This window comes from Aythya fuligula, chromosome 8 (genome assembly GCF_009819795.1).
Source record: "Aythya fuligula isolate bAytFul2 chromosome 8, bAytFul2.pri, whole genome shotgun sequence".
Taxonomy (NCBI): domain Eukaryota; kingdom Metazoa; phylum Chordata; class Aves; order Anseriformes; family Anatidae; genus Aythya; species Aythya fuligula.
In genome coordinates this window covers 5459056-5486711 of record NC_045566.1, presented here as the reverse complement: position 1 = coordinate 5486711, position 27656 = coordinate 5459056, and the positions used below count along the sequence as shown (strand labels likewise).

The following is a 27656-nucleotide window of genomic DNA, read 5'->3' as shown; positions in this document are numbered from 1 at the left end:
TATAAGAAATTAAGTGTTAATTCCCCAATACTGTAAAAAGATTGTCATTCCAACTCAACATGAATGGAAGCAATTTTTTTTTAAACCTGACATATTACCCTTGCTAGAATATGTGAAAATCACACAGTTACGAAAGCATAAACAGCACGAAGGAGAAAGTCTACCTTCCCATTTCAGAGGAACTGCATTAGGATACAGATCCTAAGGCAGCAACTTAATTAAAATACAAAGATTTTCAGTGTTGGCAGACATTTAAAGCATGTGCCTGAAGTGTGTATTATGCTTTGCTTCAGAGAACTCTTCTGTCTGGTAGGAATCCTTAGTTCTTTACAATGACACACGTGTCCTCACACCCACACACACCATTATCATCTTCAGTTATGATGTGTGTCCTGGAAATACTAGTTATTTTAGCTCCAAGCCCTGCATTTTATGAGCTTTGAGTAATTCTTAGCATACAAAACCTCATTCCAAAGGGGGGAGAGAGAGAATAGAGAGAATAGAGAGAACAGAGAGAGGGAGAGAGAGAAGGATGGGTAGTGGTTGGCACAGACAGAACTGGGCACCAGAGGTTTCTTTCTCCCTGCACATATTTTTGGTTGCACTGAAGGGCTGCTGCATTCAGTAGCTTCATCAGTTCCACATTAAGCGAAATCCTGCTTTTGACCACTCTTCTCGAAAGCCAAGCTCTGAGGATTTGTGGGTTACAATATTTACTTATATGCAGTGTTCTTGGACCACATATTCTCCCCTCAGTCTCCAAGCACTTTATAAAAACAGATAAGTATCGCTATCCTCACTCTGGAAGCGGGGAGCCCAAGGCACAGACAAGCTGCCTGACTCACTCGATTGCATCGATGAGCCAGGGCAGTCAGGCCCAAAACTCCAATCTGACACGCAGCCACGCTGCCAGACTTCAGCACCGTAACCAGAGACAGATGCCATTGTTAGGTTACATACTACACGTTCATAATAAATTTTTCTAGAATTACAAGGCAAAATATATCACCTCTGTTGGCAAAATGGAAATTCTAAATTAAGGATTCAATCTTGTAAACACTGCCTGTGAGACGTTTCCAGGGATCCTCGATCCTCAGCCGAGAGGCTGCAGTGCTGTCAACTGGCTGCAGCTCTTACACATGCAGTCAGCCACAACATCTGTGCAAAGAATGTAGGCCTTATGCGACCCAAGAACGCCGGTCGGATGTATCTACAGCACTTCACAGCCAGGTCTGCGACTCCAGGCTCACTAATAGCACACTTGTGCAAGCAGACCTTCGACGTCAGCAAGGCTACTCAAGTACGTAAGGACAAGGTACTGGAGGAGGGGGTTGATGTCTCCAGAATCAAAATCACTGATTTCTAGAACATTTTCTAAAAATAAGAGTAGCACTGGTAATTATTGTTTTTTCAAGCACATAAAATGCAAGGACATTTCACATCCGTAAATTATGTTACCATTTACACAGCATCAGGTTCATTAACTCCTTTTTATTTAAAAGTAAAGTAATACCAACATTCACTTTCTGTCTTCTTTCCCCCTCTGATCCCAGTTACAAGAGTTTGATTATGCATGAGTGCAGGGAAAAGCTAAAGAATATAATGAAGCTGCTTTTAAAGAGGGAATTATTTGCTGCTGCTCTCAAATTTTTTACTTGCAATAAACATAATTTATGCAGTAATGTGTAGGACTCTTCTGATTCAAAAAAAAAAAAAAAGGTTACTTATATTTTATATAAGCTATCTTTAGTACACACTAATATGTAAATATATAAGTGCATCTAATACAGCACATGCTGAAATATTTAAACATTTGTCAGAAAGTAGTGTCTGACAAAGTATACAGCTAAACAGGATTATTTCTCTTTAAAGACTTTAAGTCAGTATTACATCCCATTAAACCCTTTTTTTTTCTGTTATTCCCTTTAGCTGGAGCTCATACTGATGTCATGCTTGCCACCAAAACTATAAAAGCCCAGGTTATAATCTCACACTTTAATCAGCCCTAAACTGACCAGCATAATGATGAACAATTGTATAAGTAGGAAAATGATTTATCTTGGGACTCTGAAGCAGATAATTTTGGCTAAATTTTTCCAGATGGCTTCAAAATCTGAAAATTAGCCAAACTCTTTACCAACCTACTGAAAGTGCTTGGATGCCTTCCCTGGCTGATTCATGAAAAGAACACATTTTCTATACTCTATATGGCATGATACTCTTCATTCTTGGCTGCCAGCACAGAGATGTAATTAATCAGCATTAGCTGATAGGTGTTTTTCTTTCTGTTGATATTAGAAGTGCAGATAAAACAAAAACTTCTCACAGTCTTTGTTTTTTATATGTTTCCCTTCTACTCTTTGATCCTATAAACTGTAGTGGTGGAAAATAGGGCAGTACTGCCTCCCAGCAGCACAGAGAGCTCGTGCTATACACGTATACATATGTGCATGTATAAACAAACGTAAATCTCCAGCATAATGCTTTGAACATGCTAGATAATAAGGACTGAAACATGTCTGTTACCACCTGTCAGAGATGAAGTGAAGGCACTGTAAGAGACAGCAGTGTGTGAGACATGGACTTTACCTCAGTGACACCTAGTGCTCAGCTACCCTGGTGTGACGACACGTGCTGGGACTGCCTCGGCCTGCATACCAGCTGGGTTTCTCTCGAGTCTGTCCTCTCTTAACAAGGGCCTAACAGGTCCTACTTGCTTCTCAAGCACCATCTGGGACGATCCTGATGTATAACTTGGCCACTATATGCACCTTCTAAAGGCCTCCTGCCCAGCCTGTTTAGCTTCCTTCAGCAATGCCCCACACCACTCTGCATCCTCCGCCCCAAGGAGATGCAGAAACACAGAGCAGCCAGAAGCCAAGCAACACGTAAAGAAAAAGAAAGGAGTCAAAGAGGAAGAACTGCTCTGTCGAAGCATGGCAGGACACAGCAAAGGAAGGAGAGAAGCTGCAGGAGCCAGCAAGGGCCTTTCCAGCAGGAAGCCATGTTGAGAGGAAAGCTGTAACGGCAAGGCTTCTGCTCTGGCAGCCTTGTGCCAACACTTTGACTCCGTGGACAATTCTTTTATGAGACAGGAAATCATTAATAGCATGGCCAGTCTTCCAAGTGAAGCAGTATCTGTTGGAGCTGAAGGAACTCAGGTTTCCTTCAGCTTACACAGACTCAGAAAAGACGTGAGTCCCAGCGATTTCTGCTGACAGGACGAGTCAAGCTCAGCAAAGGAGACTGGTGACAGCCAGGAGAGGGGAGGCAGCACCTGTGAAAGGCAGGGGGACACACAGCATATCTGTCCTTGGTGGCACATAAAACAGACTTGGCGAAGATCTACCAGAAATAGAGTGGGGAGCGTTGATCCTGGCCGGGGAAAGGAGGATGTCTGTCACCGCTTGGGTGCTGGCCAACATCACCAGCCATTTTCACTGGTAATTAAAAGTGCTGCATTTCCAGAACTGCACAGCCCAGCTATGAGGGCAGACACTTGCGATGTCCTCACCAGGCTTAGGAGTACCACTGCTACTGTAAGCCAAAGCAGCATAAATACTTGTGTCTTCTACCAGCCAGAATTTACCTCAGCTAGCAAATTTTCAAATACAACTTGCTTTCATGATACTAGGTGCAAGGTCTTGCTTTAACCCTATTAAATTCCACTGTACAACACTTTATAAAAACACCACTATTCATAGTGAACTGTATTTCTTCTACAGCCTCCTTATTTTGCCCTAGTTTTTCCTCATCTATCCTGAATGTCCAAACACGAGGAAATCACAAACGTGTCTATAAGTTATATTCCTTCCTGTAGAAGATCTTCAAGCTCTTTATTCATTTAAATATTCAAAACCTACAATTTTAACACATTTTACCATATCTCATCCAGAATAGATATTGCTTTCAGATTAAAAGTAAACAGCTCACAATTTGGCGGAATTCTTTCAGTCATGATGAATAGGTTATAAGAAGGAGGAGAATATTGCACAAGATGCATATTTTACTTTATTGTCATAAAAATATACTAAGCACTTCCTTATATTTCAGTGACTAGTGCTTCTAAAAGTTGAAGCTAACATGACATAAAAGTGCAATAAAACACAGCTTATGAACTCAGGGCCATCTTTTTATGCAGTAATTTGCCACCTCTACAGAGGACACAGTTTTAAGAAGAATCCAGGTTTCCACAAACTCAGTCACAGAAGGCTAAAACTCAGGAATGAAAATACTGCACAGAGCCAGAACATGTCCTTAGGTCCACCAGCGTGGCTGAAATCAGTGGAACTGGTCCAGGTTTGCACCTGTGTAACTGAAAGCAGAACACAGGTATTTGCTTTCCCTTTAGACTTAATATTCAGTAAGACAAGAAAACAAATTCAAGCTGTTCCCACTTCTTAATGTTTACCAAAATCCTCTAATTGCTCTCCACAGGAAATACTTTGAGGCATACTCTAATCCTGACACACAAAATCCTACACGAGGTGATTCCCCACTAACCTCTTACTAAGAGCTCTGTGCAAAGCCCCACAAATCAAGGTGGAAATGAGCAGCTCCATCTGACTCTTGCTGGTTTACCCAATTTGCACCCATATGAGCAGAACTCAGAGCACATTTCAGAGCAGTTTTCAGCAGCATCAAAGGCTGCCAGCACAAACCTGCTGACTGGGAATCCCAAAGCACACCATACACGTAGAAGCAAAAGTAAAAGCAGTAGGCCATAAAGGCTTGCAAGTTCTTAAGCAGAACTGAATAAATGTGCTTGAAAGACCAGAAATACAAGGTGGCCAGTGGCTCACAAAGGGAGAAAAACAAACCTCAAACTTTCCAAAAAGCAAAGGCTTATTAATCTTTTTCTGTTCAGCTTCTAAAGTTTTATAACCACATATCTCACCTATAAATACTCGGTCTAAGACCAATGTGTCTTGTTCCGTGTAAACTCCCCAATCAATGCTGCCTCCTTTTCTATTAATCCACCCTTTAAAATACATTCTTTTATCAGGTTTTAATGTCTAACATGATTTAATCAGGAACACATGCCTCATAAATATCATCTGTCATGTTCCATTAGTTTCATGTGGAAAAGTACAAGTCAATAAACAAAGGTTGTGCCATAAATCTGCCTTGAACACATTATACCTCAAATAAGAAAATAAAAACATGTGTGTCCTTTGACCTGGATATTCTTAAAATGGAACTTCAGGTATTGTCTTATGCCTTTAAAAACGTCTAAAGCATTCACAATTAATTGCGTACCTAAGCAATTTCAATTTACATAATGTTGATATGGAGACGGTGATTAAATAAGCACTATGCCTTTAAGGCACCTGTTAAATAACATCACTGCCTCTGGGTTAAAACTGATATCCTGGGCTGCACAATGAAAACCAGGTCCCTCCACCATGCAACTGCGCTGTAAAAATCCCTCATAACTCGGAGGAGCTGTTGGGTTCAGTTATTAAAATGGAGAGGGGGAGAGGAAAAAAAAAAAAAGGGAAGGGGGAGAGAAAAAAAAAAAGGGGGGGGGGGGAAAAGCACCTTGTCTTGTGTGCCGCATGGACCTGTGCTTGCTGTTAGCACCAGCAAGTCCGAAGGGCACGCACAGGATCCCCACGAGCAGCTCTTCCACTCCTGGGCTGGTGGACACCAGCTTGTCCCCAGTTGCCCAAGCACACAAAGGACGCGAGGTGCTCGGTGGTGCAGCCTCCCCCACCCTTAATGCACCCAGTGCATTAAGGCAAAAAATCAGATTTGACGTTTGGATCATCTGGGAATTTTCACTGAAGGAAACTCCCTGCCTTTCCAGAGTTGCAGGCCATGGTCAGTGCTTTCAACCTCTCCTGCTCTCCACTGTGCACAGCAGTTTGTGGCTTTTGGTATTTTCCACTAATGATCTCAGTTTGTTATAGGCTGTCGGGGAGTGCTTTGTGGTTTGTGGGTGGTGTGGGACAGATGCTCCGTGTCGATTGCCTGCAGTAGCAACACGCTGGATTCAATGGGCCATGTGGTGGTCCCTCCCAGACCCCGGGGGCTACCAAGCCAGGGGGTTTGGGATCAGTCCCCATCCCTGCCCAGCCTTCTGCACTGCAGCAGCATGAACAAGATGGGCCAATGTTCGTGTCGGGGTCCCAGTCCATCCCCCAGCACCTTTCTGCACACTGTGCTGCTCCTTGTGTCCTCCAGCTGGCCAACGTGCAAGAAGGCTCGCTCAGTTTAGCTCTGCTAAAAGCTATGTTCTTTCTCCCTGAGGTTCTACTAACTTCTGTAGGATCTGGCACGTGGTGAACATTTCTAGTTGCTATCTAAAACCAGAGAAATTGGACTGTGAACAGCTCCAGAGTCCTTGAGAAAGAAACTCAAATGTTTTCCTCACAAGTATTGTGAAATCTGAAAAGCAAGGAGCTCGTAAGCCAACACCTAAATTCTGAAGTTCTAGGAAGAATACAAGGAATATCTGTTTCTCTCCTTAGTGGCCACTCTGATCACACCCTGTGCACACACTTATTTCATGCAGGTCCTGTTTCTCCTCTTTGTGCAGATGGGCCTTTACTCTTCTACACAGCAGTTGGTCCCCGTTGGGTTCTCCTGTTCCAAATGCCTTTTCCCAGTGCTCCATCCCTTCCATTCCCAGCCCCACCACCTTCTCCCTGCCCTTCAGCCTCCAGCTCTCACATACCCCACAGAGCTCCTCCAAGTTCCTGGGTACACCTTCGTGGTGCCCAGCAGGTCAGTCCCAGTGCAGGTCAGGGGAAGCTGTGACTGGGTGTTGTGGGGATGAAAAGAAGAGGCCATGGGATGAAAACACAGCAGGAAAAAGATCACAGCAGCTCCAAGCAAGGGAGGAGGAGTCAAACAAGCAAATCTCACACCAGCCAGCAGCCCTCACTTGGCTAGAGTCTCACACCAAGCCACAAAAGCATTCCAGCACTAAAAAATCCCCCTGTATTGCCAAGCATCACTACTGAATTCACCTGAACATAATCAAAATAGAAGCGCAGCACCACTGCTGCGAGTCTCTTTAAGAAAGACAAGGGTGATTCTAGTTACTGCAGGAGCCTTTGCTCTCGTGTCACCCAGTCGGCACCACCACCAAACCTACAGCCCCACATTAAAACCAGGTGTTGTGCAGGCCCATGAGACTATCACAGCACCCCGGTAGGACAGTCATCCCCACAGCACCCTGATGATGCCCACCACAAACTTAGGGAACTGGTCCAGATGCTGGGTAGCGACTCAAACCTCCAAAGCATCTCACAAGACACACTGGAAGCACCCAAAATATTTTACCTGTTGAGAGGACACCTCACGTGCTCTGTGCCAGGCACAGAATTAGTGTATGGTGCACGGTTCCCAAGTTCTCCCAGGCTACATCTAACCTGGCTGAACACCAGGGCCCTTTGCTGGCAGAGGAATAAGTCTTCCAAAAACCTGCAGCTGCTCTCAGGGCCCTTATAAACATCAGGCTCCACTTTCCAGCTCTTGTGCTGCTTTTTCTTGCAATAATAGATTTTTTTAAAAAAACAGGCGAATTTTCTGGGTCAGAAAACTCCACTCATCAGAATTGGATGATAGGAAAGTCATAATACTTGTAATTCCCTGAGATCCTTTATCTCACACATCTCAGACGGACTCCAATGGTATCACCTGGAAAGGAGCCAGAGGAGCTCTGCTACTAAAGCAGCATGATAAGATCAGTACTGAGTGGGGGAAACGCCAACAAAAATCTCCCACTTCTCCCTGGCCCTTCATCCAAACAAACAAACATGTCAGTGTAGCTCTCCCCTCAACGGAGTCTCAATGCCTGAATGTCAGCCCCATCCCTCCTCAGGAACAATTAATACAAGAGCAGGGGAGTTTCTCTGGGTCGCTCTCCCACCCCACTCCTTGCCTAGCTCCTGGTTGGCACAGTGGATACTCACATGGCACGGCTTTCTAGGCATCGTGTGCTGGAACTCACGATGGGAAGAATTCAAAATTAATACTATTGCACCACTCAGAAAGTGCCATAAAAGGAGACCCACAGAAAGGACGAGCTGCGTAACATCCAACACCAGAGGACTAAGCGCCAGATCCAGAGGTACTTAGGCACTGAGTTTCCACTAATGTCAGCAGGAGTTAGGTGCTTGAATACCTCTCTGATCAGACCTTTAACAGAGCAAAATTCAAGGCTTGGTTTTTCAGTGGTTCTATAGCTTCTATAAACTCTTTGGTACCTCCTCTGAGGACCAAGTCCTTTAGAGAAAGACTTAGGAGGCTCATCACATAGCTGTCTTGCCTGAAAACAGCCACTCAGTTCTCAAAGGAAACAGACGGGACCTGATAAGTATATAGGGAGAAAAAAAGAAGAAAAAAAAACACATTTTTTAATGTTTTATAACACTGTTCAAGTACCACTGCTTGGCTTCCTAGGAACCATTTAGCTGCATGAATCTCTAAGGTAGGATCCTAACTCTGCTACCAGATTTATCGACTGGCAATATGGTAGGAGGCATCAATGCAACAGTTGTTGCGTTGTGGAAGAATACCTGAGAGCAATTAGCTCTTCATGAAGACTTACAGGTTGTTTTCAATTAACATTGGCATCATTGAATTCCACTGGCTCTTAAAAAAAAAAAAAAAAAAAAAAAAAAAAAAAAAGGGGCAAAAAAACCAAAACAACAGCAAAAAAAATCCTAAACCCAAGAAGCCTGTCTGCAATAACAAAAACTGATAAACTGATTTGATTCTGTAACTTATAACCTATAAGGAAACTGAACCACACACACTGTTAACGGGCACCAAAGGGTGATCACTTGCCTCATTCAGAAATATAAATCAAAGATACCACCCAAAGGAAAAGGGAATTAAAAAAAGGTCCTTGTGATGACAGTTGAGATTGAAATTAATTTGCCCACTTGCAGAAATTCTGAAAGTGTTTGCTCTTGATTTTTCATCCCCACCACATGGCAGCTGCTTTCTTCCAAAGCACACACTCGTACTGTTGTGGGCTGCTGAAGCAAGACAGCCAGCGTTGGAAATAGACGTGTCCCGCGGTGGCACGGCAAGCAGCGGGCACAGCGGCCACACCACAGGGTGTGCGGAGCCTTAAGTACATATACAGACAGACTTGTGTCTGGCCCGGGGACTGACAGAGGAGGAAGGTGTCACAAATATAAATCTCAGGCCAGGGAGCCAAAGAACCCAGCCGAATTTTAGTCACATGGGTATATCTCAGTTTCCCTTGGCTGCCTCGATCAACTGTGGCCCAAAGTTGTAAAACCTGCCCGCAGCTGCTCTGCTCACCCCCAACCTGATATTTCACACTGTGACTTTATGCAGGCTTGTTTAGGTCTAACAAGGTCCTTATTTTTCTACAATGCAGGAAATAAGGAAACCAGCCATCAATTATTAGAAGCGCAGCAGATCTGAGCTGCATGGCTGTAAAACAGATTTTTCTTTAATGAAACTGACCTGGCATTTGCCAGAAATAACAAGTGCCCAAGACCAAAATGTAAATCAAAACTAAAGGAGAGTTTTCAAAACTTTGAATCATTGGTAGCAACAGACAAGCTCAGAAGGAGGTTGGTATGATTTTGGAATGTCTTAAAAATGTGTGACTAATATGACTTCTAAAGACATTATTTGTGAGTTAGTATTTCAGTCTCCCCACAGAAAGAAAACATCATGACCAGGGAGGGCCACAATGTTTGCTGTAATAACTGTGTTAGTGTGTCACCATGGCTGTGCTAGCAAGGAGGCTAAGCGCCTTTGTTTTCATTTCAGAAAGCAAAGAAAGGGAAGATATTAATGTTGAAAATCATCGGGGCTTGGTAAGAGGAGGAAGAACGCAGCTGTTACCATTTTCCTACGTGTTCAGGTTTTAAAGCCTGCACTTGGTTTTAGTTGGTCTCAGCCCAGGTCCTAGGAGACTGGAGGTTCCATCACAGCGTCTCTGAACAGAGCCCCGTCTAGCCATGGAGGAGTGGTGCTGTTTGCTGAGGAGAGACATAACAGGAGGAGAGAAAGGGAGGGTCTGGAAGAAACAGTAGTTGGTAGCGATTGCTTTACCACAATTTCTGTCAGAACTGTGTGATTCTGGAGCAGTAACGCTCCTCCTTCCCCAGCCTGCCCCCACTCTTCCTCATGAAGCCCAGCCTGCAGCCCCAAATTTGGCCTCAGCATGGATGTTAAACCTGAGGATTGCAATGCAGAAGGCACATGAAGGAAGAGCACTCCAGCAGCAGGAGGTGACCTGGGACTTAATCTTTTACAACTTGCAAGTGAAAGCCATTAGGATGGTCCAGCTTGTTTGTCCAGTGATTCTATTGTTGAGTACGATTTGTCCATGGCTGAAATGATTTGTTTCTTCCATAGGAACGTCCAAAATTGACACAGAGACTCCCAAGTACCAAAGGATTTATTGTACCTTTTGTTAAGCTGTGCCACCTTTAATATCCTTGAAATCCAAACCATGGGTCTTCCTTCTTGTTTGATCTTCCCTGGCTTTGGTTTCCAGCCACGAGACCTTGTTCTGAATTTATCTGCACCTAAAAGAGCCCTCAAGGGTCATATATTTTTCTCCTCTAGTGCATCTCCAGAACTGACCAGATTGCCCCTGTTGTGCCATTAATCCGTCCGTACCACGTGTGGGTTAGCATCTTCCAGTTCTTCTCCAAATCATTCGATTTTTCAAAGCCATTTAATAAAGTTTGAGCATTAGCCTATCCTGCAGCTAGACTGATGCTTAGCAAAAAGGTACCATCACTTCCCAATGCTTTTTAATAATTTATCGCATCACCTCATTCCCCACTAGAAATATATTTTCCCATACCAATCCCATCCCAACCTTTTTGTCACTGCTTACCAGGACATTCAGCCTGCCATCTGTAAGAACAGTTCAAACTCCATCACAAGGAATAGTCTCAAGTGTTTCTGTCAAAATATCCATCATCCAGTTCCTAATCCTTGATTAAGAAACCCATGTCTCACGCTAGTCACTTTCTAATTTTCATTTATTATTGCCTTAATCTGAAGCAACAGATAAACTGCACTGGCAGTGGCAAATGTTTTCTGTCAGGATTTCAGTAGAACCTATTAGATGACACTGGGAACCAAACAACATTTCAGAGTCCTGTAAAAATACTGCCACTGATAGTTCGGTGTGCGTCTCACTTTCTATAGATCAGTCAGTTTTCCATCCATTCAAAAGGCCACATATTATTTTCTAGACAGCTATTTTCCCATCAACATGGCACGTGATGATTCAAAATGTCTCCCAGGAGCTTAAGTCTAATCCACCAACACATTTACCTCTGCCAGCCTCACTCTTGGGCTTGTTCTAAGACACGAACACACCTGATGAGATTGCCTCTTGGAAGAAGCAGAACAGCTCCCCTGTTAATGCAGATTTCTGTCATAACTCACCTCAGTTCAAAACAGTGTAAACTCCACCTAGAACATAACGCTGTAGATTGACCAGCAACGAAAGGTTGATAGTGCTGGAGGATGTCAGTATGGCCAGTCGATTTTTGTATTTGGAAAACAGGATGTACTACGAATGAATAATAATAATTCAATCTGAGCCTAATTCAGTATCAATAAGGCTATTTCCTTCTTCAGAACAATGGCTGGCATTTTCTATCCCCAACAGGCAATCGTGTGTTAGCAATGGCATGTCCCCAGAATGCCACAGAACATTTCACAACTGCTTCGCACATAAAATCAATCATTCTCCATGCCCAGCTGTCCCACCGCTGGCTCTCCCCACTGCTGCTTTTGAGCCCCTCACTCAGTCCGAGTGCCTTCCCAGCGTTTTCTTGACAAATGAGAGTCCAGGAACACCAACATGAGGCAAGGGGAGATTTGACCTTCATTCAGTAGGTCAGAGAACAGCAGCCCAGAGCTCGACAAACCTCTCATAACTCTTCATCGTGCCTGAGCAGTTCAGTGTGGGAATGAAAATGTTGCAGAAAAGACAGTGGTGTACCCGCAGTTATATCCCTTGGAAGGATTTCCATTCAGGCTGTCTTTAAAAACTCCAGTGACAAACACCTCACAGCCTGCTTGGGCAAAGCATGTCAAAGGGTTAGTGTACTCGTAGTTAAAGTTCTTCCCTAGTATCCAGCCTGCACAAATCCTGCGGAAGAATAAACCAACATAGAAGAGACAGAAGGTGCTGAATGTCTCATGCATTTCACATTGTGATTAGTACCCAGGGGGACAACCTCCTGCCACACTCAGGTTTGGATAGGATGCAATGGGACACTTCCTTCCACACAAGCAGAACGAGACTGGTGTGGGTACCACGCACATGCAGTGTAACCCTCATCTATAGACCAGCAGATTTCATGTTTAGGTGATCCTTACCATTAAAATCCAGGTTTAATTCTAAACCTGGGCTGCTCATCAAACTAGCAAATGTAGTCAAGAGACTTCACACTGGAAGCTGTAGCCAGCCTCTCAGGTTGCTTTCTCTAGTGGCAGTCAGTAACAGATTTCATTATTACCTAAATTCCAGTTGGTTATAAGGTGGGGCTATTTTTCACCAAGTTTCCTCAACTCACATATTATCTCCAGGCTCTGCAACTGCCTGACTGTCACTTCAGAGTGACTGCGGGCTGCCAAAACAGCCATCCCATGCATAAAGCATCTTTCTCACCTCTGTTTACTGTTCTTAATTTCCATGTCTCCCAGCAACTTCTCCAGCAGCTAATAAAAACCCCATTGTAGACGTTAACACTAAGTCTTGGCAAGGAAAGCTCCCCAAGATGGCTAGTCCCATTTTAAGAAACTCAACCTGGATACCATTGAAGCAGCAAGCCTCTGCAAAATGCTGTGTTTTTACCCAAACTCGCCAAAAAAATTGCACTTGTAGCCAATGCCATCACACATTAGGGCCCAAACACAATTCGCAATTAGTCACTGAGATGGTTTGCTCTCACTTTCTAGCTGTTGCCCCCCTTTATATCTGCTTTCTATGACTAATCCAGCAAAATATACACACTTGTAAAAGTATTTGTGGAAGTGGTGATTTTACAAGGAAACAGGCATAAAAGCAAATTCTGACGAAGTGGTCTGAGTATCCATGCCAGTAATCTCTGCTGAACAGCTTCTGACAGGATGCAGCAACAGAATCTCTCATGAATAATGTTTCCAGCAAGAGCTGGCCAAATCACCCTCTCAGATTTTGAATATTTACACATTCAACAGGCCAAAAGCTATTTACACGAGTTGCCACATTTCCATGTATCTAACCCACAATTCCAGTAAGTTACATCCCTTTATACGTATATTTTTTTTTAAATAAGCCATCAGAAAAGTTGTACAAAGTCAAAGACAGAGGCCAGTAGGCTGAGAAAGTAGAATGAGTAAGTTGAGGTTCGAGTGAAGGGGAAGAGCACGTGGGCTCTAGGGGCAAACATCCCCTTAAATTTCCTGTCTATTCATTCAGAGATGCTGAAATGCAGCATCTTTGTTTTGAAAAGAGAACCATTCACACAGCCTGTAGCTTATCCCCATGAAAATATGACAAGTCAACAAACTTTACTGAATAGCTCAAGAACTCCGAGAAAAAGAATAGAAACCAATCCGCAGTGAGTTGGCAGGAGGAAAAGTACGAAGGAAAACTGTTCAGATTAAAAACTTGAGATATCTTTCTTTTGCCGCGTCAACTAAGTCCATACCACAAAGAGAAACTTCTGTGTATTAGCCCTCCGTGGCTCGAGTGCTCCATTTTTATCCACTCTTGGTTCAAAATGGTGCTGCTTCAGATTTGCACCAGATCTAGGGAGAATGGAAGGAAGCCAACTCAGTTGCCGTTGAACATAAACCAGCTCTGATGACTTCAAGGAAACTGAACGTTACCACAATCAGATATCCAGAGAAGAGGAATTTACTCTTGCCTTTTCCTCTTCGAGTCCTGGAAGGCAGTTTCAGCTGTGTGGAAAGCCTGCTCTGCTGGAGGGGTGAGGATCTCAGGAACCTTGTAGCAGCAACCTGCGCCCCAAGCCGTGCAGGCACACAACCCAACGGGTGCTCCCTGCCTGAAGAACAGCAGCCGTCAGATACCTTCCCACCTGCTGGAAGAAATCCAGCCCACGTGCACGCTGAGCAGAAGGGGAGCAGCCAGGCTCAGTAAGCGCCGCAGACGTTGCAGTGTGGCATCCCGCGATAACACCAGGTCCGACCTCAAACAGCACACAGCCACACCACCTGCACCAGAGCCTGTCCCTCAGCAGAGAAAATTCAGCTGGCCCTGATGGTGTGCCAACACAACTGCACTGCTTCTGGCTCCAGAGCAGGCTTGTATTTCTCCACACCACACTCCGTTACGCTCTTGCTGAAGAAATGTCCTGAATAATAAACAGACTTGCCCCTGAACAATGCAAGTAAATGGCACGGCCTAGAACGGAGTCCAAGCACCCTAACCCTCTTCATCCCAAACGTTTACATCCCCTTGGCCATGCCAGCTGCTGGCACAGTCTTTGTGTTCTCTGTCTGCCTTCACCACTTCTCTGCCTGCCTCATGGGAGACAGCAGATCGCACCGACCTTAGACCTACGTGGGATCCCGAACAGGAAGGGAAATTACAGATGAACATGCTGTTCTGACTGTCTGACCTTGGCATCTGAGCTACTGGGCTGTTTCTGCTTGCACTTTTCTCTCCAGGAGCAGGTTTAACACTTGGATCTTCTGGTCTGTGCTGCTCTTCTGTGCATGGCATTTTCACAAGCATTCAGTCCTGGCCTGCTCCTGAAGTCAATGGCCCAACTCCCAGCAATTTCAGGGGAAGCAGCAGGGCAAATCAGGAGTTAGGAGCTAAATCCTTTCTGGAAAACAGTGGGAAATAAAACAGAGATCTCCTCTTTTTATCTGCTCTCACTTTAACTCTCCCTTCTCTGCCCAGCCCAGACAGGGGCTGGGAGGCAGGCAGGATTTACACAAGTGAACAGCAACTGAAGAGATCTGTTTTGGGGTGAAACGAAGGCAAACTGCTGCTTTCCTCAACACTTTTCCTGGCCTATTTGGTTTTCTCCCTTATGCATCCAGTCTGTGGAGATGCTCCAGCAAAGAACACAACACGCAGTCATCAGCAGTGACTGATCATTTGGGCTCTGCGAAGGATTCAGGTTAAATCAAAGCCAGCTGCTTCAGAGAGGGGCAGGCGGGTAAAGAGAAGTAAAGCAAAATAACGATAAAAAATGCAATCTAGAGCCTCCATACATAGGAAATCTACTCTTGTATTTCAAATAAATAAGTCTAAGGTATTTAAGCCTCATGCACAGAAAACATAACTTTTTTTTAAGCCATCCTCTTGCATTGTTGTTCTGCCCTAATAACTCTGAAATGTGCTACTCATCTCTCCCAGTTAAATATCCTGTTTCACAAGCCCACTCCTAGATATCTGAAACTGCACAGCATTTCTATCTAGCTTTAGGCATCTAGCATTCCAAAGAATTAATATTTAAACTTATTATAAAGGAATGGGGATTGCATTAAGCATGCAGTATTTAGCAAAACATTCATATTAATAAACTTTTGTGTGGCTTGTTTGAAGCACTTTTATGATTCTTAAAACTCAAAGAAGCCTGTGCTCCAAAAACTGACACACAAATCTGTATTTTCCTTTTATTACAAGCAAGACTTAGCTAGGATTGTATACTAGAAGCTATGACATTTCAATTTTACAATATGCTTAAAATCACATTATCTTTCTTTGCCATGGGGATTGTTGACTTCAGTATTTAAGCAACTTAACCACAGCAAATTGTGAAAAAGCAATGAATCACAGCACTTTATTTAAAGCAACACTAGACCCTCTACCTCTTCTTGGAAAGCGCCTCGTGTTAACATTGTTACACATAATGTTGCTCTTAAATCTTTTGATTACAGATAAATGTATAAATAAAATTAATCAGTCACAAAATATCACTTAATTCTTTTTTTCCCTCTTATATTAGGCTTTGATTTACACCTCAGATACTCTCTCCCAAGCCGGCACATGTAATTTATTTACAACATAGGAAGGCAGGCAAAATACATCATCTACTGTTATACAACCTTCTAGGTATTAAAATACCAGGCCCCTGGAGACACACTTCATATAGTTCAGCAAGTTCCAAAATAAACCAACCAGCCAGCCCCTTAAGCACTTAAAACAACAATGGAGATCTGTATGAAAAAATTAGTTTTACAGTATTTGATGATGTCGCCTTAGTGTCATTTTTCCCTCTGGTTAAATATGAAAAGAAGAAAAAGAAACACGTGTAAGAATGTATTTGCTTTTCTCTCAATCTAAAAAGATTGATAATGCTATAGCACTCACAAAGCCTTCTTCTTATCATGCATGTAATGCCAGAATCAAAAGCAGTTTAAGATGTTTTGCATTTGTTTAACCCCTAGAATAAATTTGATCGGGTAGATTCAATTACAGTGCTCCTTACCAGTCCACTATGCAAAATAATCACATATACATTCAGACATAATGATAGGAAAGTCAGACATGAGTATTAGATTTAGACTAATACAATTGCTTGAAACAAAAAATAAAATAAAGTAATATTTTGTTAGAAAGAGGGAGCTCAAGCACTTTGTGATGATTTGACTAAATTCAACCTTGCAATTCCTAAACACACAAAACCTTAAAATAACCTAAAACACAGAATTTGCGTCTATTTCCTATAGTAGCTCTGGCAACATTTCTTTTGTTTTCCAAGTAGTCTTCTTTCTAAAAGCAGCCTTAATGATTAACAGTCATTTAATATATCCAAACTAATGACTGAAATTAAAAAAAAAAATCCTTGTTCCAGGTTTAATAAAAAAAAAAAAAATCCTTGTTCCAGATTACTGGTGAAGCGCAGATTCTGAGAACAGAAAGCTTCAGGTTCCAGCCGAGATTTCACACAGTGGGTGCCAGAAACGTAAGAGGAGGGGAAGGGAAAAGGGGAATTCTTTGCCTCTGTTCTTCAAAGGCCGTGTAGAAAGGTAGCACTGCAGTAGCAGGACCCGATACTTATCTGGATGGAAGAACCGGCCCTTGCTTTCTTACATGCCCCATTTAAACGCAATAAAATGGCATGAGTGGTTTTAACTGGCCGTGCTGTCTGTGTCACTGTAACGCTCCCTGCTCTCGGGAGAAGATAACAGCTGTGCCATATTCAGAAACACATACTTTTGCTATTGTTTGCACATTTGGAGAGCCAGATTACGCTGTACCACAGCGAGCGAGCACTGCCCTTGCGCTGGAACCCTGTATTCTTTGAGTTGCATCAGTGTGCTGGGAAACGACGCTTGGTGGCTGAGGGAAAAAAAAAAAGCAAACAAAAACAACGCTCTATTAAAAGCAGTTCTCAGGCACTGTGAAATAATTACTAGATTGCATGCCTTGTTCAAGCCTGTTGACATATAATGATAGAAACCTGGGGCACAGCGCGGAGCGGTTTACGTCTGTATTCCCTCTCCAATTACCTGGCCATCAGCATCTTCAACGTTCTCAGATCACCGAGCGGCAGAGCTTCGCGTTTCTGGAATAATGCTAATCATGGTGCCGAACACGGAAATTACATTCACAATAAGTCCAGATTTCCCTTCGTACATAGCCCATACATTATTCTGCTTCGGAGCTTACAGATGGATTTAATACAAGCTTGTTATTTGCTCTACAAGCTTTGCCCTGTACACAGGATAAAGGACTTCTGTAATATTAGGATTGAAATACTGACCCAGCTGAAGTTCGTGGCAAGACTCCTGTTGATTTTAATCATTTGGAGTAAAATTTTGTCCCTCCTATTCAACACACTGAGCATCTTTGCTCACTGGAAGTGAAATAAAGCTCTGTTGCCATAAGGAAGTGCCATCTCCCAGAAGACACTCACTTTACATTTAGCAGCTTTGCTCGATCGAATCTCCCAGCACCTCCAGAATGTAACTTCAAATCTGCTAAAACCCCTTAGCGTATGCTTCAACAGCTTATGTGCTTACAGGGTTGAACTCTAACATACAAGCAATCATTTAGATACAGCTGAATAGATCATTGAGAATGTTTGGAGTCCCAAGTATTTGTAGAAGATAAGGCTACTGACAGGAACACAGTGACACGCAGATTTGGGTTTTAAACTTTTCCTTCCCGTTAAAGAAGAAAGGAAAAGGTCTTTTTCTTCTCATCTCTTTCAGCAGAGTGTATAATAAGCCACATTTTTATGCCATTTTAAAGCCAGAGTAAGTAATTTCTTATTTGCTTTTATTTCATCAAGTAAAACTCAAGAAGTTACAAAATCTCTTCCACAGATCAGACTCATTTCCTGTAATCTGACATTATTTACTAATTCTACACAGTATTAAGATAGATGCAACATTTATTATCTTCCTCTTTCCAACAGCTTTTTTTTTTTTCCCTGAAGCAGAAGGGTTTTCTTGCTTTAACAAGTACTGAATGTCTTTATCCAGTAGGTCTATCATTAGATCTCCTGCTTTGTATTCACTAAACGTTCTCTGTTAACAATCCCTAAATGACAAGATTTTAATTACTAGATGCAACTAAACCTCTTTTAAATTAATCCCATGAAAGGGTCATCTTCAATTCAAGAGACTCTGATTTTGCAACACAAATCACTAGAAGAACCGTCAGCAGCAAGTAACCGAAAGTTATTTTCCTATTCAAAATGAGTAAGCACTTTAGCCAGTTTAACAGAGGAGGGGACAGTCACAATTTAACCCAAATGGATTTTCAGCACACATTCTCCAATTTGAAGCTTCCTCCCCTTTCTCCCCCTACAAAGCAGGGAAATCAGGAAAAAAGAAAAAAAAAGACATAAAAAGGAGTTGTGTAACCGCGAGTTCAGTTCCAATAAACCTTTAAATTCCTGTTTGTAGGGGAGAATGCAAATGCATAATACAACAAGCAGGCTTGTAAGTGAACTGCAGTGAAAAAGAAAATTAAAAAAAAAAAAAGCAGTGCTACAGTTCTATATAAAATAGGAAGTTTAGGGATCACTGTACCAGTGATCACCACTCCCTGTCTCCTTATTAGCTCAGATAATATTTATCAGCCCTAGACAGTCCCATTTGCTTCAGTGGGATAATTTAGGTGAGCACAGACAAGGTGTACAAAAGAAAATGGCAGAATCAGGCCCAAGACCGGCCAATACACCTAATAAGTCATACAACCCAAACATATGCTTTTACTTAAGATCCCAACAGCATAAGCTGCTGCTTAGGCAAGCACTGTCCTGCTAACCAAGGGAGTAGGCACAGGCGGTTGCAGTGGCAAGATTTAATGCACCTTCTCAACAGCAGAAGAAAATTAATTCCCTTATACATTGGTTGTGTGTTTGCCAAACGTGGCTACATTGAAAAAAGAAAAGAAAGAAAAAAAAAAACAACTTTCTCCTTGTCTGAATAATAAATACTCTCAACAAGGAAATATCCAGCTACTGCAATCCAAACAGCTTATTGTTTTGCCCACTGAAAGTTAATATCTGAAGTGGTTACTGCAAAGGTCTGGGCCATTTGGCTGATTTCCCAGTGGCACAACCAACAGGATAAATCTCGTCATTTCTACTGAGTCATGAATTAGATACACCGAACGAAACTAGAAAAGAATGAAAAGGAGAAGTGTTTCCTGGTAACAACCATAATCAATGTCATTTAGAAAAAAAGAAAAAGAGATTTGACATCTTTATAGATTGCTCTTTTGTCACCACTAAAGCTTGCTTTCCCCCAAGTTTCTTTCCTGTTGACAACAATTATTTTGTTCTGTGTTACTTTCAAAATGGTAATGTCCTAGCACAAAATTCAGTGAAACAGGATCAAACCCACACAATCACAGGACAGCACTGTAAAATACACGTCATACCTCTTGGTACAATTATTCTATGCCACGCAGACCATGAATTCCTCTAAGTACTGTCTGGGCACAAATACTCAGCCTGGTGACACACGGGGAAACCAATGATCAAGAAATGCCTGGTGTGCATCACAGCCAACCGTACCAGAAGGGGGAGGCTGGGTGAAAACTGGGTGTTTAAAATAAACAGCTCCCAAACAGAACAAAACATGAAGTACAATTCCAAACTACTGATATTTCTGGTAAACAAACAACAGCTCCATCCTACAAGGCTTAGCGCCAAACGATCTGACTCCCAAGAGTAATCCTCCCACCGCCCCTCGAGTTTTTGTTTGGCTGTTGATGCAGAAAGCCCTGCTCAGGCACAGAAGCGTTGCAGGATCCATCCAAAACACCGTGAAGCACTGGAGTAACGCTGCAGGGACACTACCCCAGCAGGATGCCTTTTCCCCATTGTGACTATTTCAAAGCTGCTCATGTTATTAACAGGGCAGCGCATCATTTCGATTCGTTCTTTTTTGAAATATGTATGTATGTGTTTAGAAAAAAATATATTTTTACAAGCAACTATAAAAATCGTTTTTGCTCTTGTTAAAGGGAATCTTTTTCTCTCCCTACTTGCAGCTTTCAACTGTGGATAAACCAAAAGCAGGAGGCGCGTTCTGTAATCCAACCCAGACTGCAGGAGGAATTATTGGGTACGCGGTACGCTGGGGCTGGAGAGCAGGAGACGCACAGCGTGATGATCTGAAATCAAGCCGTCACCCGTTTCCTTCTCAGAACCTTTGACAGGGTAAACGTGAATGCTTCCCTCATTCCCACTCCTTAGCTTTATCTTGTTATCTGACATCTACGTACAGCTGTCCTTGGCCCTCTTCTTTATCTCCCCGGCAGAACCGCTGGTGTTGGGAGATGGTTCGCACCACTCCTTGAAAGAACAGTGGCTCTCCCAACAGCAGCAGAGCTCACTTGTGATGCCCAGAGCTCTGATTTTACGGTTAGATCACAGTGAGTAATGGAGTGACTTCAGTTATTTCTGCGGCGCTGCCTGCAGCACACTTGACTCAGAAGCGCTGGGTTCTGAGCAGGGGCCGGCAGCTCCCAGCATCTGGTGGGAGAGCTCCCCGCTGCCCACATGCTGCTGCTGGGCAGCCAGAAGGACAGCCCACATGTTTGGGGTCAGAATCTAGCCCTAAATTTATCTTCCCTAGCTTCTCTTGAAAATATTTTCGGAGGGGGGGAAAAAAAAAAGCAACCAAACAAACAGCACTGCCGTCTTCGGAAAAATCCAGTGTTATCCATCAAATCACCACGCTCAGTAAACGAACCCAATCCCGGCCATGGGGACCTCCTACGTACTCCCATGAGTCAAGCCATGCATAAGCTGAAGCAACCACAAGGTACCACCCTGGACAGAAAATGCGTTAAACAAAAAACAGCAACAAAGCTTACAACACTTTTTGTTTTTCCCCCAGTCGAAAAAAGGGAGAATTCAGTCAGACAAGATGAATTTGCATCCTTCTCCCAGTGCCCACCTACATCCGTTTTAAGTAGTCCCAACTAAGTGGAAATTACATTTTTACTCTTCTCTCCCCTATATCCCTACCCTCTGCAACAGACACAAGAGGAATATGGATGAAAAGAGGAGTAAGTAGCTCAAAAAAGGAAAAAAGAAAAAAAAAGGGGGGGGGGGGGAGAGAAGGGAGAGGGAAAAAAGAAAGTGCTTCAACAGTCCATTTGAGTAAGACAATGCACAGGTCGGGTTTTAAGCCAGTGTGAACCCAAGTGAAGTGGCAACAACCTCACTTCTGGGACCAAAAGGAACACGAACATCTCACGAGTTCCTTCTACAGGCAGCAGCACAGCAGTACCCGAGCTCCTAGCTGTCCCGTCGTACGTTGTGAATCCTCCTTCCCTCCATCTGTCCCCTCCAAATCTGGTTCTGTGTAACAGTCCCTTGCCAAACACAAAGAAACTTTAAAAAAAAAAAATAAGGAAGTGAGAATTGCAGTATTAACAAACAGAAAAATAAAAAAGGTAATTTATAACCTGCTGCTCCACTCTGTACTCACTGGTGATGGACAAACACGTCCTACAGTTTGCAGGACAGACCTAATACACACCGAGGTGTTTGTTAACATAACTTCATGGCAATGAAGGGTGCCATCACCCTAGGTAACAAGATGACAAAAGAAAATGTTACTAGTCCAAGGGCGCACGATCCGTTTTATTCTTCAGGATGGAAAGAAAGGGATGCACTGAAAAAATCCTAGTGGGAACTGTCTCAACCCAACAAGGTAGCAGCATCTACATGTCTACAATAAAGAATGGGAAAGAACCGAGAAGGCAAACAGAAGAACTACCTTGTTAACACTACAGAAAACACTGCCTTAATATTAATAACTTTAGGTGCACGTAGGTCTCTGCAAGTGGCTTTGAAGCGCAAAGGAATGCTTGAATTTCCTCAGAATCCATCCAGCGACTCCTCAGAGGAATTATTCTAAAACTAAACCTTGATTAACAAATTCTAGCTCAATTAGCAAGTTCTAGCTCAAAAGGGTAGCAGACTTTAGCGAGCAATTCCTGACCTAACTTCTATACCACTTCTTGAACAACGCACAGATGAAAATTGGGCATTTGTTAAACCAGCAGAACTTGACCTCACGCCATGCCTCTCAGGCACCAGGAATCCCGGAGCCCGAGGATTCGCCGCCCGAATCCAACATTCGCAACACCTCCTTGAAAACACAAACCGTAAATCCAAGCAACCGTGGTGAAACCGTTGAGTAAGAAGCAGGCATTTCTTGTCAGCCAGGCACCCCCGCGAACACGCTCCCCATGCACGCAGCCGAGCCCTGTGCTGGGCACCACCGGGGAGCCACCGCCGGCACCACGGAGCAGCCGCACCGGGCAGCGGCCACTCAGTGGGACCAGGGGAGATGCTGGGCTCAGGATTTCTTGAGAAAATGTGCTGCCCATCTGCAAAAAGGCAGCCCGGTGCGTCCTGCCCAGGGAAGGTGCATGGAAGAAAAATGTTTGAAAGTTTGCAGCATTCAATAAATGAGTTAGAAAGCAGCCTGATGAGCAAAAGGGAAGACAGCAAAACACACACACACACACACACACACACACACACAAAGGAGCTCGATAAACGTTTCTGGTGGGTTGGTGGGTGCCGCTTTGGTGGCGGTGGTGGCCGGGTCGTGCGTTTTTAAGACTCACCCTTCACGCTTTGGTGTTTCTGCTGCTGGAAATAATCTTTGGAGCCTCTAGCGCATCGCAGCTCCTGCGCCCTGGGCAGGATCGGGATCCTCTCGAATATGCTGGGTCTTTTGGGGACGAAGTCTAGCAGGGGCGCTGACATTTCAGGGGGGCTCTGCTGCGGCTCTGCTCGCTCGCTGCCGGTGCTGCCGCTTCTCTTCAAGGACATCTGAGGATTCAAGAGAGCTTTACCGGCGCCGGGACAAATCCCTCGCGGCTGGTCCTTCGGAGGAGCTCCCTGGCATTTAGCCGTCACCTCCAAGCGGCCCGAGCTGCCTTTCTGCCCCGCTGCGAGCTCGCAGTGCATGGCCGGGGGGGGCCCTCGCCGCTCTCCTCACACCACCTCACCCCCCGAGGTGGCGGCGGCGGCGGCGGCGGTGGCGGTGGTGAGGGGAGGGTTTTGAACCCTCCCGGGCTCGTCAGGGCGGCTGCCCGCCTTGCCCTGCCTCCCTCCCTGCCTAGGCAACGCCGCCGGGCTCCTAGCAGCCGGGAGGGGAGGGGAGGGAAGGGGGAGCCCGGCCGCCCGGGGAACGCCGCGTGTTTACCGCCCTCCGTGAGGGGCAGCCCCGGGGACAGCCGCGCTCCTACCTGGCAGGGGCCGCCCTCGGGGACGCGCTGCCCGCCGCCTCCCTCCGCCGCCGCCGCCCCCGAGCCCCGTCCCGCTGCCACCACAGCCGCCGCCGTGCCGGGTTCATGGGGCTCAGCCGCTCCGCCCCGCCGCAGGGCCGGCTGCCTGAGGGAAGGCGGCCCGGGCCATTACACGGCGGCGGCGGCGGTGGTGGTGGTGGTGGTGGTGGTGGTGGTGGGGGCCAGCCCTCGGCTCGGGCCGGTCGGGGCGGGCAGGGGGAGGGCTGTGCCGCCGGGGCCGCCCCCTCGGGGCTTTGACAGCGGGGGCCGCCCGCTGGGAAAGGGAAGGGGGGCGAGGGGAACAGCGGGACCCCCTTCCCCGGGGTGAGCCCTGAGGGGTCGGGACCCCTCTGCTGGGGTCACCCCCAGCGCCCCGTGCTCGGGGGAGCAGCCTCGCCAGAGCCTCTCAGCCTTGGCAGCGGCCTCAAGCAGATGTCAGAGGCACACAGCGCCCGGCCCTGCCACACCGTCCCCTTGCAGCCCTACAGGTGCCTAAGGAGCTGGCCCGCTCCGGCCGAGGCGCTGAGGCTGGCTCCGAGCAAGCAGAGCTTGTAGCAGCAGCAGCAGTGACATTTGCGCCGGCTCCTCGTGGCCCAGCTCGGGTCTGGAAGCAATCTAGCCGGGTTTATTAGCTTGGGCCTCGTTCCAGGCGAGCGCAGGCTGAGCCACGATGCGCAGCTTTGCACCAGCCCGCTGCTGGCTGCAGGGTGTCCGCGCTCCGCTGCCCCGCTTGCTGCTCTCAGCACAGGTGCGGCGACACAGGCCTGTGACACAGCTCAAAACAGGGGTGATTCGGACCCACGCGATTTACACAGAATAAACCGTTCAGACAGCTGGTTGGAAATCGCTCCTGTTCACAGCACACCCAGAGGGGAGGTTTAGCACGAGGAAGAGGGACAGCTACTGAGCTGGCGCCTCGCTGTGTCCCTCCTGAGGAGCATGCTGCTGCTAGAGGACAGAGATCTTCGTCTTGCAGCACAGTGCTTCACTCACAGTATTTTATCCATCCCCTTAATAACATGTGCTACCCCATGGAATAAAGAAACAGTCAAGACAGGAGGGCATGACTTTATTTTTTGGCAAATGCCGTGCATGTTGTATATTTGGTGGGAGGGCAGCAGCTCTCCATAACAGACGTGAGATGTAGGGGTGGAACAGGCAGTTCTGGGAGCAGCAGTACGAAGTCTCATTTGCAGTGCCTCTCCGCCTTTCTGCCCACCACGGATGCCCTGAGGTCTACCAAACAGGGAGGTTGCCAGCCTTACCCCATGGGGGTCTTTCTCTTCAGTAAGGCAGTGTCTTAAATCACCAGAAGTTAATAGCTGTCTGTCAAATTTGGCTGAAAAACTGGTCAGTGTCCTCAGAATCTGTTAATGGGAACAAGACATTACACAAAGGGAGAAATTCCCCCCTTACCTCTATAGGAAACAAAACTAAATATCAACTAGCTGGCACAAACACTGATTTTTAATGGTGATATCCTGGGCCTTGAGAAGCAGAAAGTAAAATCTTTCAGCCTATGTTATTCTGCAGAGAGCAGCTCTGCCCCATCACTGAGCGCTCTGCTAGCCTTTAGCCATCCCCTGCCCCTCGGCCTGTGAGGCGCTCAGCACAGAGCAGCTCTTTCTCTTCTATTTGGAAATGCTCGAGTCACCTGGCAGCACTACCAGAAACAATAATTAAGACGCAAACACACTGCAGTAACAGCCTAAGCCCCAGCGACATGTGAAGAGGCAGTAAAATTCATTGAGGGAAATATTATTCCAGAACGCAGTGTAACCAGGGTAATCCACCGCTCCCAGCAAAGGAAGAGCCTAGGGTCTGGGTAAATCCGGAACACGGCCTCAGCTCGTGCAGATTAGCTGTATCAATACAAACTGACTGAATAGCTAAAACGCAGGGTTTTTCCTGGAAAACAGGGAGCATTGGAGGTGTTGTATAACTTCCTAGGGGGGGTACTTTCTTGGCTGGCAGTCATCCCACAGCATGCAGGAAAAAGGACAGCGCTTAGCACCTCGCTGCTCTGACCCCATTAACCCGCATCATGCTGCATTTCCTACCCGAGCCGTGCTGGCCCTGCCCCGAAGTGCTGTTTTGAGATGTTTCTCTCAGCATTATCCAGAATATTCTGCACAACACCGGCAGGTGCCGCCACTGGCCCAGCAATCACAGAGCAGCCGGCGCTGGAAGGGACCTCTGCAGATCACCTAGTGCGACCCCCTGCCGGGCAGGATCACCCAGAGATCACCCCACAGAAATATTCAGGGCCCAGGCCGGGCTGTGAGAGAGGCAGGAGAGGGATTTTTACACACAGTGGGCGAGGAGGGGCTGGGAGTGAAGCACATCGCAGCTCCGAGCTTCAGCAGCGCCTGACACAAGGCCCAGCACCGTGAGGTAGATCCTCCATGGCAGATCACCTCACAGGGTCAGTGCCTTTAAGCACAGTAGGGAATGAGACCCCGTGGACTCAAAACTTCACTCACACCACGATTTCCTTAGTTTCTGAGGTGAAAAGAAGAAGTCTAGGTGGGGATGTCCATCACAGAGCAAGAGAAGCAGGCAATGGATGGACACCCACCTCCAGACCTAGCTGTGCCCAGAAGAGACTTGATGCCTAAAGCTCTTCCAAAGCAATGCCTCGGCTCCCGGCTGGGAGGACCAAGTGCCTGTTGAATCACCATGCTTACAAAAGAGTTAAGCGATTCCCATTCTCTCCCAGCTGAATCAGAGGATGCTTCACATGTCTCCATTCTGGAACAAAGGCCAAGCAAGTGTTGTAGGCTCTGACTGCTGTGTGCCCTGGGTCACCATGACTTTGCTGTATGCATGGGCTGTGCAGCAATTGTGATTCACCCAATGCTGTCACTACAACCATCAACTAGATGGGGGTGTCCTCATGAAAATCAGTCACTGTCCTCCTTCCCCATTGACAGTAATACCCACTAATAGAATGAGGGGGAAAATTTCTCCATATGAGCCCTCTTTGTTTCACATTCCCCATTACTAAGGACTGTGGTCATGGGTCATAGCATAAAGAGATCACAGCTATCCCAGTCACCTCTTCCCTCTGTTAATGAAGTCTCTGTCACCAGAACAGACCTTGCAGTTGAGACAGATAGGACACCCTCAGTCCTAAAATTGCTCCATGGGATTTGCTTTATGTTGAGTCAGATGTGAAAGATGAGGTTGCAATGTGGGCTAAAATCTCCCAGGGGAGTGCAACTGCTTGCCTGAATATCTTCTCCCTAGGTCAGTGGGTAGGACACAAGTGATAAATAACCAGAGACTTGCCCATCTGCCCAGTCACTCCTAGTTGGTGACCAAAGAAAGAGAAGAACCCAGCCTGGGGTGAAATCTTACCTCACAGGAACCAAGAAAAAGCCAGGACACAGGCAATTGCTGGTGTAATGGTGCTGACCTGGGTCCTTGTCGCCTGACAGCACTGAAGCACCAAGTTTCAATGAGACAGTTCCTTGCCCTCGTGGCTCTGGGAAATTGGTGGTGGTGGGACAAGGTGCTCACACCAAAACTATCTGCTGGACCACACTAAGCCACAGGAACTGGGCAGCCCAACACCACCACAGCACATTAGCCTAACTGCCTGAGCATGCACAAAAGGCTGTATTGCACAAGGTCCAGTTGAAAACTTAGACAGCGGTGAGGAGAAAAGTAATTTTAACAAGTTTGAAACATCAGTTTTCCTCAGCTGATATAAGCCAAGGTCAGGTCATAGCTACAGTGTTGGCTTGCTAAGGCCTGCAGGTACTTTTTATGCACCCAACCTCTTTGCTCTGGATAACACAAGCCCGTGATCCCAGCTGAAAAAGCAGAGGCCTTACTGCCTTGGCTTGAAGTGTTTCCATCTGGGAACTGACCACGACAAAGACAATGAGAGAGATCATCTGTAAAAGGTAAGGGAAACAGGAGCAGGGATGGGGCATTA

The 27656-nt window shown here is 45.6% G+C and overlaps 1 protein-coding gene across 1 annotated transcript in view; it reads right to left on the bottom strand.

The window, feature by feature from the left end:
* Positions 1-23292, bottom strand: part of GLIS1 (GLIS family zinc finger 1) — a 195415-nt gene extending 172123 nt beyond the window's left edge. Inside the window, exon 1 of the mRNA XM_032191805.1 lies at positions 23048-23292. Coding sequence (XP_032047696.1) covers positions 23048-23255 — 208 coding nt within the window. The 5' untranslated portion in view covers positions 23256-23292. The remainder of the gene's footprint in view (positions 1-23047) is intronic.
* Positions 23293-27656: the final 4364 nt, after the last annotated feature.